The 14,369-nt window shown below is 45.1% G+C and overlaps 1 protein-coding gene across 2 annotated transcripts in view; it reads right to left on the bottom strand.

Moving 5' to 3' along the window:
• AP3B1 (adaptor related protein complex 3 subunit beta 1) overlaps positions 1-14,369 on the bottom strand; it is a 310,175-nt gene that overhangs the window by 129,392 nt on the left and 166,414 nt on the right. For both annotated transcript variants that reach the window (XM_050946875.1, XM_050946876.1), the window contains exons 16-17: positions 2,245-2,431; positions 1,147-1,277 (exon numbers count right to left, since the gene is read on the bottom strand). In XM_050946875.1, the coding sequence (XP_050802832.1) occupies positions 1,147-1,277; positions 2,245-2,431 (318 nt within the window). The remainder of the gene's footprint in view (positions 1-1,146; positions 1,278-2,244; positions 2,432-14,369) is intronic.

The raw sequence follows: 14,369 nt of genomic DNA, 5'->3' as shown, positions 1-14,369 counted from the left end.
AACGCATCATCCATTTACTAAAGAAGAGATCCCAACTCTTTACAACATGCTATGCCCTAGCCCTTGTAACTTACCTTATTGGCTGCCTCATTGTCCCTGGCTGTCTGACTGCCCGCTAAGTACATCAAATTTAATTTAGCCTGGTAGTTGCTCAGGACAGAGATCATATTCCTTTACAGAAGCTTTTCTGTTTTGGGGGCTGTCTAGCTCACCTCTGATGTCACAATAGTTATTTACATACACACACACACAATTTTCAAAAGTCCTCCTGAATGATTCAGGAGGACAAGTCCCACTGACTGAATGGGACTTGTGCTCTCAGTTAGATCATTTTGAAAATAAAATCCCACCCATCACATATTCATGTGGCGCCTAGAGGCTCCATTCAGGATCAGGGCCCCATCATGCTACATGACATACAAACACATAGAAAGACTACACCCTGTTTTGAGTTCACAATTTAAGCATGAAATTAGTATGAAGGTGGAAGACTGATTCTTAATTAAAAAACTGAGTATCCCATCAGAAGATGAAGAAAAGTTATACATTGTGCATTTTAGGTTTTCTGAATAGATTTTGCATACCACTGTTTCATTCTCCATCCCCATTATCCTATGAAAGATATGCAAAGGACACATTCATGGTTTATCTTTGAGTTCGTTGTTCGCTCTTGTTTATAATGATATTTTCTTATTTTCTTCTGTTTAGGCTTAGAGTGAATTAAAGGTTACATTAAATGGAAAGAAGTTTCTTTTACTGCAACTTATGCACCACCACCTGCAATCAAAATGTTGCTGCACAACTTACAAAAACTCAAACCAAGGTGAAGAAAACTCACGGAAGTGAGGAAGATGGAAGAAAGGAACATTTTCCATGACGAAACACACACTGCATCACAGTGGGGGAAATCTAATTTTTTCCCCCATGAAAAGGAATATTACATGTAGAATAAATATTTAAAACCTGTAAATCTCCATTTTCAAATGTAGGCCACATAAGATGAGTGGATTTAATTTATAGTTTACACAAACCAAAAGAATAATTTAAAACCATTTTGAAGGAAAGAAAATCTTTTATATAACAAGACTATTTTATCTTAAATGTCTACAAATATGTTAAACAAAGTTACTCTTAATGTCAGCGTACCAACTCAATTACTTCAACATTTCGCACTGATGGGTCAGGCGCCACCTCTGGCCAATTAGATAACTCCAGGTACCCAGTGGCTTTGGTGTTCAAAGTATGAGATAAGGTGCCAAGCTGGAAACGATCCCTATCTATTAAAAAAAAAGGGGGAAGGGGGAAAATATACAAACAACATGAGCTCTATATCACAAAGAGCAATCTTAATCATGGCTAAAGGTAATTGGCATATTACCTCAAATGTCATGGAATAAATATAAACTAGGAAGCTCTTCATAGGTCAAAAAACTGATTTCAGTCCATAGATTACAATAATCTCCCCCATAATGGTCAATAAAAAAGCTAATCAGTCAGTGTGTTTAGAGGTGTTGCTCTGAAATGTAGCTTCTCTAAAAATTACTTTACTGTGAATATTAAGAATGACAGCACAGCTAAACAATCCATATACATGTCTTGGCACAAACACATCCAGAATTTTAATATTTTTTTTTCCAAAATGAAGTTGCTTTTAGAGCTTTAGACCCAGGATTAAATAACTATATACAAATTAAAATGGCAAAGATTATATTTTTTATTGGGAAGATAGTTTTAATAGGAGAGAATACTATATAATTGTTCTGATTTTTAAAAATACCTAGAGAAAACAAGTATCAGGGAAATAGCCACATCTGAACAATAATCTGAATAGATTACATTTTTATTAAATTTCATATGGCTAATGCATTAACAATAGTTACATTAATATCCCTCTTAATGTGGACAATCCTGCTGAGCGGCAAAGACATCTGTCTAAATAAAAGACAAGTTTACTCTTACTTGAGATATATACATTCTATTAACCAAATCAAATTTAAAACCAACACGAATAGAAATCAATACGCATGTTCAGGATTATCAGGTAAATATATGTAGGCAACATACAAACCAAGATGTTGTTATGACTTTAAACATTGCTTGTTGAAAAGCAAGTGATTAAGCAAAGTGCATACTGTTCTCATTTGTATTTGCTAAGTGACACAATTTTAGGCATATTACAAGTAGAATATGCTGCCACATTGCTTTAGGCTATAAACATTCTGCAGATGATTTTGGCAGTCATACCTTTAAAAGGAGACTCAAGCAATGGGGCAGGTTTCTGTGCCAGAAATATTTTTTTGGCATATTTGCTTAAAGCTCCACTCTTCTCATTCGGAACAATAAGCTGCCTAATAAATCTTGTACGGTCTCTGATGTCGTAGCTTTGATCATACTTGCCGAGATTTAATATGTACTGGGTAAGCAATTTTGTCTATGGAAAAAAACAGGACAAGAAGAGAATACAAGTTATTTATGATTATTGATAACTCTGGATAAACATATTTAAAGAGGTAATAAAAATGAATGGTTATGTCAAACAAATGTTGTTCCATAGGGAATATGCATTTCTAATGCTGCAAATGGAATTTTGAAGCCAAACCACATGTCCTCTTCTGTACTGGGGAGGTGAATGCTGAGTACTGAGAAGCAGCCATGTGCTAGATTATTAAACTGCTGAAGTGGAAAGAAAGGCATCATTAAAAAAATAATCGTATATGGCAAACCCGCTGAAGGGTCTACGTGAGGATAATGAATGTGGAAATACAACTAAAAACATGGCACTCAAAACTTAATCGGAAAAATATGCAGGACATCAAAACATCAGAGGGTATTAGGGGGCTGGCAAACTGCTTCTGCTGAGGTGTGTTTTATGAAGAGATACTGTCCCTGGCATAAGCAGTGTCTGCACTCTGACTGCACTCAGTTACTTTACCCTGAATTATGACCCATTAAAGCAGACACATGAATCACTGAACTGGATTACTGCAAATTATTTGCAGTGCATTTAGCTGTTACTTTTTCATAAAAGCAAGCTGCTGATGCCCTCTAAAAACCAGGATAAAAGACTTCTTCCATTTTTTTCTCGCAGCTTAAAGCCTTCTGTAATACCGGACATTTATTTATTTATGTAAGGGAGCAACTTATATTATCACAGCTTTTTACAGCATAATAGGATTTCCTAATTCAATGCCTGAGAATATTAACAAGAATTGAGTAATTTTAATAATTCACTTTAATTTTAATAAAACAAGGAAACACAGGAAACATATGAACATTCTGCTGCAAAAAACTTAGATTTACGGAACACAGTGTAAAGAAAATAATACTGTACACAGAGCTGCAAACCACTTATATAAAATACATTTCCAAGCCATTAAAAAAAAACTGCGAAAAATAATTTGATCTGACAAATAAATAAATTTTCAGTGCACCAATCAAAATTGATGAATAATGAAGGGATTTTTAAAAAAAACCCCTAAATTTGTCAAAGGGAATTTTGTATATTGAAAAATAAAAGCTCCTTGCATATTTTATTTTTTGCCATGCATTTAGCTTTATTTTTGTGTTGTATTATAAAAATAACTCAAGAGTTTTAAAGTGTGGGATCGAAATTGATACCAATGTGTGTCTAAAAATGTCAAAGTAATGTAAAATTTACTAGAAACATTCACTTTAATAATTTCCACTGTTACAGTGAAAATAGGGTTATATGACTTCCCTAGATGCAGATATTTTTTTCTGAATGATTTTGATTAATTGGTCTAAAAGTGAAAGAGTAATAAAATCACAGAGAACTTTATTTTTCCTCTAGAACATTGTGGGGTATGTAAATATATTACAAGATGCGCTATCATGAGAACAAAAGATTTGAAAAAATTACAATTTCTAATGTTGAAAAGTATACTTCTCAGTGTTTTCTCTTTTCAGTGGGGTCTTCCTCCTTTCCCTTCTCCACTTTTATCAGGCACCTAATGGAGATTCTATCAAAAGGCTTATCCTTTCACAGTACCGTATGAACTCTAGAAAAGGGACAGTGCTCTTTATTTTATAAAATATGCATGTTACAAAATAAATGTTTTTATTATGATACACACAAAGTAATATAATTGTAACCTCGTATTAGACAGAAAACATATAAACATCTAGACTCATGCAGAGTTCATGCTGTACAGTCCAAATTAAATGCACTGTCTTGGAAAGGGTGTTCTCGGTGCTAAGGCTTAAACTAAATCAGGTTATCGCTTCTGCAACATTTGCTATCAGGTCTCCCTGGCTGTAAATTAAAACTAACCCCCTCTCAACCTGCCAAAAACTCCAACAGAACAGAGTGGAGAAGATTACAGCCTTTAATTGTATATTGCCACTGGGGCACATAGGTCCTTGCTGGCATGCAGACCTCGCTTTATACCTCCCTGCACCAGCACTGGTGAACAAATTTGGTCCTGTAAGGTTTAGTTCTGATTACAAGCAGAATCTTTCCACTAAAAAAAAAATTTTTTTACAAAATCCCCAAATCTACAATTAACTTATGTCCTGCAGTCATCATATAGACCCAGCAAATTTGGATTCCTATAGCCCCACGGAAGAATGCTTTATGTCTTCAAGTTTCCTTCAAGAGCAGTAACTTGCTCAGAGTATCATATGCAGCATTCAATATGGAAATCTGCATGGAAAGACTAATTTTTCTTGTCCTGTGACAAGGTAACCAAACTTTCTAGAATATATGTGGAGGTAAATAATAAAAATAATGGCTTCTGGATTAACAAAAACAAAAAAATTACAACTAATGTATACATATCAGTTTTTGACAACAACTTTCCCAACAAAGGGAATAGTCATATGAGAGATTAAAAGGATTTGAGTTATTCTGGAGTGTGATAGAGCTCTGACCTTGCCCCCATGAGTCTGGCGCTTCTAGGCGGTTTATGCTAGCCTCAGTGGCTGACTGTGACCCTCCACATAGCCCTTCTCTCTCTAGGGCCAGGGTTACAGTCTACTGAGCCTTTTTCATCATAGGCCAGCAAGGAGGTTGGTGAGAGAACTCCCACAGTCTCTGTTGTCCCTGGGGGCTTATTTCAGAACAGTTTAGCCTCCTGTCCTGACAGGGATCTGACTTCCCCTCCCAGGAGATGTTCCTGTAGTGGTGGGTTGGGGGGAACCTGGGCCGCCCTCTACTCCAGGTTCCGGCCCAGGAACCCTAATGGTAGCAGCTGTTGGCAGCCAACCTTTCACTGCCAGAGTTGCTACGTTTCCCTGGGCCACTTCCCCACAGCTCTTCTGCTTCTCCCTTCTTCACCCTTACCTTAGGGCTCCCTTACCAATGGTTTGAGGGTGTCTTCATTAACCAGCCCTTCAGCCACACTTCCTCTCCCCTGGCTCTCTTCTGTGAGCCCTTTTTATAGTATCAGTGAGCCTTAATTAGAGTCAGGTGGTCACATAAGCTTAATGGCCTCACCTGACTCTTTGCAGGTTAATTAGAGTCAGGTGTTCTCATTAGCCTGGAGCAGCCCCTGCTCTGGTCAGTTAGGAAGCAGAAAACTGTTAATCCAGTGGCCAGTATATCTACCTTCTGCAATTCTGCTGTACCCAGCTGCCTGGGTCTATCACAGGAGAAATAGGATAAAGAGGTCCGGCAAATTTAATTTGTAGCAGGAAAAGATAAAATGTCAGATATTTTTCCAATAGCATATCATAGCAGCACAGTTAAAGAAATATATCCCCTCCCAAGTTTGGGTGAGGATATTTGTTTCATAGATTTCATAGCGTTTAAGGCCAGAAGGGACAATTGGATCATCTAGTCCAGGGCTGACCAAACTGTGGCTTGTGAACTGTATACAGCTCTTTTACAGTTTAAGTAAGTCTCCGGGAGCCTGCCCCACCATTCTCCACCCACCAGACTTGGTGTGGGGAGAGCTCAGGACCACTGCCTTGAAGAAGGGTGGTGGAGTAGGGGCTTCTCCCCAGCAGGGAGGGAGGTCTCAGAGCTTCTGCCCCGTAGGGCACACCTGCCAGGGGCTAGCGGCTTCAGTATGAGTAGGGCTGAAGCCCTGAGCCCCAGCAGGTGCCTCCCACAGGGCAGAAGCCCCAAGTCCCAGCAACCATGCCTCAGCTCTTGAACTTCTGAAGATTGTCATATGTGGCTCGGAGGATCAATAAGTTTGGCCACCCCGATCTAGTCTGACCACCTGTATGTCACAGGCCATCACATTTTACCCAAATACCCATATACTGAGTTCAATTATTTTAGTTAGTCTAAAGCCTTTCAGTCCTCAATTGTGTGCCACTGGCAGAGAAGAGACCAAGATTTGACTAATGCCTGAGGCCTTGCAATGGTAGTGAACTGATTAGGTGTAATACAGCTGGATCATCCCAGCAGATGATTTTACTCCACGCATCTGAGGAAGGTAAAAAAATCTTCTAATCTGACATTAGGGAAAGTTCCTTCCTGACCCCAAATCAGGTGACCAGTTTGACTCCAATTATGTAAGCAAGACACACAAGCCAGGCATCTAAGAAAAGAGGATTCTCTGTATGACATCGGAGCACTGGTTTCACCCTGCCTGTTATCCCTTCTCCAGAGGAAGACAAAGTGTGTATGGTCAATTGTGCAGTCAGAAGGAATCCTTCCTGATCCCTGCAAGTGACCAGCTGAAGCCCTGAAGCATGAGATTAGATTAGTCATTATCTCAATGGAGAACTGCAAGTGTTACAAGCATGTTCAGGGCAATGCAGACAATCTTGTTCTTCCAATGGCTCAGGAAAGAAGAAGATCCAGGGAGATTCCTAAAAAATTTTGGGAAAGAGGAAATTTCATGCATAATAATTGGACATGTCCATTATATCAAGAATGTTTGGGTGCCATTTATAACAAAATGTAACATTGTTGGGTATACTAAATGGTTGCTTTTAGTGGAAGCCACACAAAAAAGTACAGAAACAATCTCTGATACATTAGTAGCCACTAAATGACTGATAGATTCTCAGTTGAAAAAGAAATCATATCCTTCAAGTCTAGTGATATATTTGTGCATTGGAAGCTGCTTTCTTCATGACACATACTGGAACAGCTGAGGGAGTCTGTTGCGATGCTGAGTTTTATATATATTGGGAACGCTCAAAGAGAAATTATCTTCTGCCATTTCAGGCTAACCTCTTTGTCAGTTCCTTCTATGAGGGTTGAAGGTTAACGGAATAGACTATGAGCAGATTCTGTAAGTTGGAAGCAAGAAATGAGGAAGTGTTTGTTGCTGTTTGACCATTTGTTTTGCACCAACATCTGCTTTACATTGGTTCTACATCTGAAGAGATTAATTATTCCAGTTGACAGCAGATATGGCGTTCCCTTGTGAGAAGGCTGATTCCACAAACATTTCCTGAAATTCTCTGAAACTGAGAAGTATCTAAGTCCAATTTTGAGAAGACAGGCAAGGAAGGAGCTATTGTGCAGTTGAGAGCATTAATTTGAAATAAGTAATAAAGCAAAGCAGCTGAATGACTTTCCTGCTGGAAGGATGGGGCTGAGAGGGCATCTGTTTCAGAGAAAACTTTATGTGGAGGATTCTCTTGAGATGAATACATATAATTTTTCCTGATCACTGAAGTGAACTCTTAAAATGTATAGGATCCAGAGCACTCTTAAGAATCATTGATAAATTCCAGTGATGAAAGAAGGGAGCATGTTTAGTGGACAACCACCTGGGCTTTTAGAAGAGACTCAGTTTTTACCACTGTTGGGATTTATCACAGATTCTCAAGAGCACTCTAAAACCATCTCGGGATCCTCTCTATTTTGAGAAAGCATGAAACTCTTCCCAGTGAAAGATGGCTGTTACTACAAACAGTCTGAGATAATTCATGGGGCCCTGGCAAGGCAAAGAAGGGCAGTACTGAAAAAAAACTTTAAAAAACAACCCTGGAATCTTAAGTATTTCTAAACAAAAAATGGGTAGACTTTCTAACGGCTTCAGAATACTACAAAGAGAATCACAAGGACATTTTAACATTGAGCGTGTGGAGAAATGACTCAAACGGAGACATGAGAAGAACATTGGCAGGACAATAGGCTCCTTAAGATGGAACTTCTAACGCCACCTGGAAAAAAACTTCGGATAAGTTCATAGCACCAATTTATATTTGTAAAATCTGGTATAAAAGTGTTTTGATTGCTAAAGCATAAAGCTTATTTGCTTTGAGCTGAAACTACTGCAATCAGGAAAATGATCTTCCATATAAGAATCCTGAACTCTCATGTAATGAATGGCACAAAAGAGACTTACATTAGTTTTGTCAGTACCTCATTGGTATCCCATTACACTGAGGGCTTTTTAATAAATTGTCAAAACATGTTAAAAGCTCCACATTATCCTGATTCCCTGCGCCTCCCTCACCAACAAAACAAAACTACACACTGATCTGGCTTCCACTAATTCATAACAGGCTAAAATTGTGGTCTTATCACCCAGAGATGTAGTGAGTCTAAGTTAGACATAGGCAGGTGAAGAAGATTGTCAAGCATTCTTTTATGCAGGATAATAAAAGAAGTCCACATAGGACTGTTTGCATGGCTTCTCATAGGCCAGAAGGCCTTTAGTTACCTGTTTGGAGATAGAGCTCTCTTATGTTATTAGCCATAATGCCAGAACAAGGGCTCTCAGTTTGACATGGAGCTATGTGGCCAACTTCTGAAGCTATTCAGCCAATGAAATTTGCTTTGGTTATCTCCAACAAAAATGAGAACTTTTCATTTGGAACTATTAATCAAACCTTAGTCTCTCCAGGAGTTTTGTTATGAGCAGCACTGGACGAAAGACATACATAAGCATCCTTCCCCAGTGGACACAGAAAGTGTCCTTCATTAGAGGTTCCTCCTCTAGATTCTGCGAGCAGAATACTAGCAGCTTTTTATTTAGGTGAACTAGGTGGCAATCCAATTCCCATGTCACAACTGTATACAAATCTGATAAGTCAGCCTCTGATACAGAGACAATTTATGAGGATCTATCAGAGACTGACTCTGTTTGCAATTATGCTCTCTTCCCCTACTTGATAGCTCCGAACACCTGCAGGATTATCCAAAAGAGGAAGCAAAATTTGGTGCCTCCCCACCAGTTGATGTAAAACAAGATGGTGCGATAGCCCATTTGAAACAGAAAAGACGGTTACTCACCTTTGTAACTGTTGTTCTTCGAGATGCGTTACTCATATCCATTCCAGTAAGGTGTGTGCGCGCTGCGTGCACGTTCGTCGGAAGATTTTTACCCTAGCAACACTCGGTGGGTCGGCTAGGCGCCCCCTGGAGTGGTGCCGCTATGGGGCCGGATATATACCCCTGCCGACCCAGCCACTCTTCAGTTCCTTCTTGCCAGCTACTCCAACAGAGGTGAAGGAGGGTGGGTTTGGAATGGATATGAGCAACACATCTCAAAGAACAACAGTTACAAAGGTGAGTAACCATCTTTTCTTCTTTGAGTGCTTGCTCATATCCATTCCAGTTAGGTGATTCCCAAGCCTTACGTAGGCGGTGGATTTGGAATGAAATGTGGCAGAATGAAAACTGCTGAGCCAGAGGCTACAGCATCTCTTGACTGTTGAACCAGAGCATAATGCGAAGCAAAGGTATGGACCGAGGACCATGGGGCTGCGCGACAGATCTTGTAGGTAGGTACACGAGCCAGCAAGACGGCAGATGAAGAGGAAACAGGTAGGCCTTTCCTTCGGTCTGCTACCGCGACAGACAGTTGGGGCGTTTTACGAAATGTTTTTTTCCGCGCAATATAAATGTGAGCGCTCTACAGACGTCCAGGGAGTCCAATTGTTGCGCCCATTGTGTTGAATGTGGGTAATATGAAAGGCCGAAACCACCTTAGGGAGGAAAGCCGGGTGTGGTCGTAACTGCACCTTGTCTTTGTGAAACATAGTGTACGGCGGAACCACCGTAAGAGCCCTGAGCTCGGAGACTCGTCTGGCCGATGTAACGGCTACGAGGAAAGCTGTCTTCCAAGACAGGTATAGCAGCGAGCAGGTCGTTAACGGCTCGAATGGGGGAGACATAAGTCTGGTTAAAACTAGGTTGAGGTCCCAGGTTGGGGCTGGGCGGCGTACTTGAGAGTGTAAGCGCTCCAAGCCCTTGAGGGACCTCGAACTCATGGAGTGTGAGAACACGGAATGACCACCTTAGCCTGGGTGGAAGGTAGAGATGGCTGCTAAGTGTACCCTCAGCGATGACACCGCTAGGTCCTGCTGTTGAAGGCAAGAGGTAGGCGAAATAGAGGGGATCGAGACCTCAGTAGAAGTAAGATCGAGCGTTTCGCACCTGTAGGAGAAATGCTTCCACCCGGCCAGGTACGTTGACCAGGTGGAAGGCTTCCTGCCACCCCGGTTTAGTCACGCAGCAGCCACACTGTCAGGTGAAGAGACTGCAGGTCCAGGTGATGAAGCCTGCCGTGGCCCTGAGTTACGAGGTCTGGGTGGAGTGGCAGGGTAATTGGGTTGGTTATTGACAGGTCGAGCAATGTGGTGTGTCAGTGCTGCCTGGACCACGCTGGAGTGATCATGATGATGCGCGCTCTGCCCCTGCGGAGTTTGAGCAGGACCTAATGAACCAGTGGGAACAGTGGGAAGGCATAAAGGAGTTGGCCCTTCCAAAGCATCAGGAATGCGTCCGAGATCGATCCCGAGAGACCTTGGAAGGAGCAGAACATCTGGCATTTTCTGCTCTCGCGGTAAGCGAACAGGTCTATGTGAGGAGAAGTCTCCACTTCTGGAAAACAGAATGCATCACATCGGGGCAGAGTGACCACTTGTGAGACAGGAAAGACCTGCTGAGTCAAAGCGCCAAGGCGTTCCGAACGCCTGAGAGAAAGGACGCTACCAGATTCATCGAGTGGGCCATGCAAATGTCCCAGAGATGGATGGCCTCCTGACAAAAGAGGGAGGACCATGTCCCTCCCTGGTTGTTTATCTAGCACATGGCCGTTGTGTTGGCTGTAAACACTGAGACACCACGGCCTCGCAGCTGCTGCTGGAACCCCTGGCACACCAGGCGGACTGCTCTCATTTTTGGGCATTGATGTGGAATGCCAGCTCCCGAGAAGACCAAAGGCCATAAGCTCGAAGGTGACCAAGGTGAGCACCCAAGCCAAGAGATGACGCATCCGTCGTCAGGGGCAGTGAGGGCTGGGGTGGATGGAACGGCATCCCTGCCCACACCAGGGAAGGAGTTAGCCACCATTCTAGGGAGCCTAGGGTGCTCGAGGGAACGGTGACTATCATGATCATTGGGTCCCTGTCCAGGCGGCACGCCGAGGTGAGCCAGACTTGGAGAGGACAGAGGTGGAGCTTGGCGTGTTTGGTTACAAACTTGCAGGCAGCCATGGACCCAGGAGACCGAGACAAGTGCGAGCCGAGGTCGTTGGGAAAGTCTGCAGACCTCGGATGATTGTTGCCATCGCCTGAAACCGCGGCTGTGGTAAGCGGGCTCTGGCTAGGTCGGAGACCAGGATAGCCCCTAGGAAGTCCAACCTCTGCGTGAGAACCAGAGTGGATTGCTCTATAGTAATCATCAGGCCTAGACGTGTGAATAGGTCCGTGACGATGCCCACGTGCTGAGTGATTTGTGTCTCGGAGTCTCCTCGGATAAGCCAATCGTCCAGATATGGAAAAATGTATATCCGACATCAGCGAAGGTAGGCGGCGACTACGGCCATACACTTGGACAATACCTGTGGGGCTGAAGAAAAGCCAAACAGCAGGACCATAAACCAGAAGTACTGACGGTTGGCTAGAAAGCGGAGGTACCTCCTGTGCGGAGGGAAGATAGTGATGTGAAAATACGCGTTCTTCATATCGAGGGCGGCATACCAGTCTCCAGGATCCAAGGACGGGATAATGGTTCCCAGGGATACTATGCGGAACTTCAACCTTATCATAAACTGGTTGTCCTAGCAGGTCTAGGAAGGTCTGAGACCTCCGTTCGAGTGGGGGACTAGGGCATAACGGGAGTAAAACCCCTTGCCCCTTTCGTCCATCGGCGTCTGCACCTCTTGTAAGAGGAATTGCTCGTGAAAGGGGTCCCTGAAGGGGGACAGGGTTGGAACAAATTGGAGGTGGTACCCATGCTCCACCGTGCACATGACCCAGCGATCTGAAGTTAACTGGGGCCACGCCAGGAGAAAGTAGGAGTGGGATCCCGGCCTGTGACTGGTACACCGCCCTCGGGCGCACCTTGGAAGGTTCGTCTTTGGTCCCGGTGGTGATTCCGAGGGACCTTGACCTTGGCCCTCTAGGGGTCCTGACGTTTGACTGCGACCATCTCGGCCGCGCCGTCTGCCAAAATCCTGTCTCTGGCTAGGCACAAGGTATGGCGGTGTGGCTGGGGATGGAAAGCCTTCGTTTGGTCGCTGGCGTATGCACGCTGAGAGAGCACATTAGGACCCTGTTGTCCTTCAGGCTTTGCAGCCTGGGGCTGTCTTTGCCGCGAAGAGGCCTTTACCATCAAATGGTAAGTCCTGAATGGCATACTGCAGCTCCGGCCGGAAGTTTGAAACCTGAAGCCATGAGATGCGCCTCATGGCAACACCTGAGGCCAGAGTCCTGGCTGCTGAGTCTGCTGCGTCCAACGAGGCCTGGAGGGACGCTCCGGGCACCTTTTTCCCTTTCTCCAAGAGGGTAGTGAACTCTTGGCGGGAGTTTTGAGGGAGAAACTCCATAAACTAAACTACTGCCACCCAGGTGTTATAATTATAGCGGCTAAGCAAGGCTTGTTGCTTTGCCACCCAGAGCTGTAAGGCCTCTGTAGAGTACACCTGGTGGCCGAGTAGGTTCATTCGCCTAGCCTCCTTCGATTTCGGGGCTGGCGCCTGCTGGCCATACCATTCCCTCTCCTTAATGGACTGAACGACTAGTGAGCAGAGAGGAGGACAGACAGACAAGTAGTCGTACCCCTTAGAGGGCACCATACCCGGGTCCTCTACCACCAGGACCTCCTCCACCTGGAGGCCCATATGGGCTCTCAGGTTCTGGTGGGCACATCAGAATCATGGTCCTGAGCATAAGATCTCCCCGCGTGGGATGATACAGATGCGTGTCTGGATGGCCATGTAGGTGCTAAAAAAGCATGGGCGGAGTCTCTGACTATCAGACCTTTCCCAACTAGGCACCGGGGACCGGTACCGGGAGACGTACCGGTACCTGGAACGAGATCCAGACCTGCAACCAGAGCAGTGCCGGGAGGTCGACCGAGATCTTGAGGCTCGAGCTCAGGAGAGGCTACAGGAGTCACGGTACCTGTAGCGATGCCGGGAGTTGGAACGGTGCCGACAGTAGCGGGTCGGCGAACCGAATACCGAGCGGTGCAGCGAGTGCGACCGGTACCGAAGAGGAGAACAGCACCGGGACTGCAAGTGGTGTCGGGTGTGCCGACGGGACCTGAAGCGTCTGCGGGACCGTGATCATGAACGGTGCTGCTCTGCTGTGCCGACAGAGGATGGTCATATCAAGGGAGACTTGCCAAGAGACTGTATTACCCGCACCGGCGGTGCCGGGGTCAGGCAGCATCGACTCTGTCATGGCAATGAGATCTCTCGCCGTTGGGAATGTCTCCGGCATGGAGGGAACAGTAGGCTCAACCACAGTGCATACTGGGGAGCTGTCAGGCACCGGATTCGACGGCCCTCGTGGGACCGGGATTGACGGTACCGACGTCGTCGGTGCCACGGCAGGTGTCGGTGCCAGGCGATCCGACTGAGACGAGCTCTCTGGCTGCGGTGCAGTTGGCACGGAAGCAGCAGGAGCAGGGAGCTCAACCACAGCGCGTGCCGGGGAGCCGTCAGGCACTGGATTCGACGGCCCTCATGGGACTGGGATCGACGGTGCCGACATCGTCGGTGCCTTGGCAGGTGTTGGTGCCGGGCGATCTGACTTAGACGAGCTCTCTGGCTGCGATGCAGGTGGCACGGAAGCAGCAGGAGCAGGGAGCTCAACCACGGTGCGTGCCGGGGAGCCATCAGGCACCAGCAGGAGTCGTAGGCTTTCTCGACCTTGGAGAGAGGGAGCAGTGCTGAGTCGACTTCAGTGCCAGTGACGGCCGGTGCTGAAAGGCCTTGGCAGTACCGGCGGGGTCCGGTGCCGAGGAGGCGCTTCTGCCCGCCGCTTGATCATCACTCGGTGCCAAAGGCGGAGGGGTAAGTGAAAGTCCCGCTCCTTTTTGTTCTCGGCTTAAAAGCCTTGCAAATGGGGCACTTAGCTGTCAAGTGCGATTCCCCGAGGCACTTCAAACAGGAGTCGTGTGGATCTCCCGTCGGCATCGGCTTCTGGCAGGCCGAGCCCATTTTAAAACCCGGTGAGACGGGCATGGGCTCCGGCACCGGGTG

The sequence above is a fragment of the Gopherus flavomarginatus genome, chromosome 3 (assembly GCF_025201925.1).
Source record: "Gopherus flavomarginatus isolate rGopFla2 chromosome 3, rGopFla2.mat.asm, whole genome shotgun sequence".
Taxonomy (NCBI): Eukaryota; Metazoa; Chordata; order Testudines; family Testudinidae; genus Gopherus; species Gopherus flavomarginatus.
Note: the sequence above shows the minus strand (reverse complement) of the source record. Positions and strands in the feature narration are given on the sequence as shown.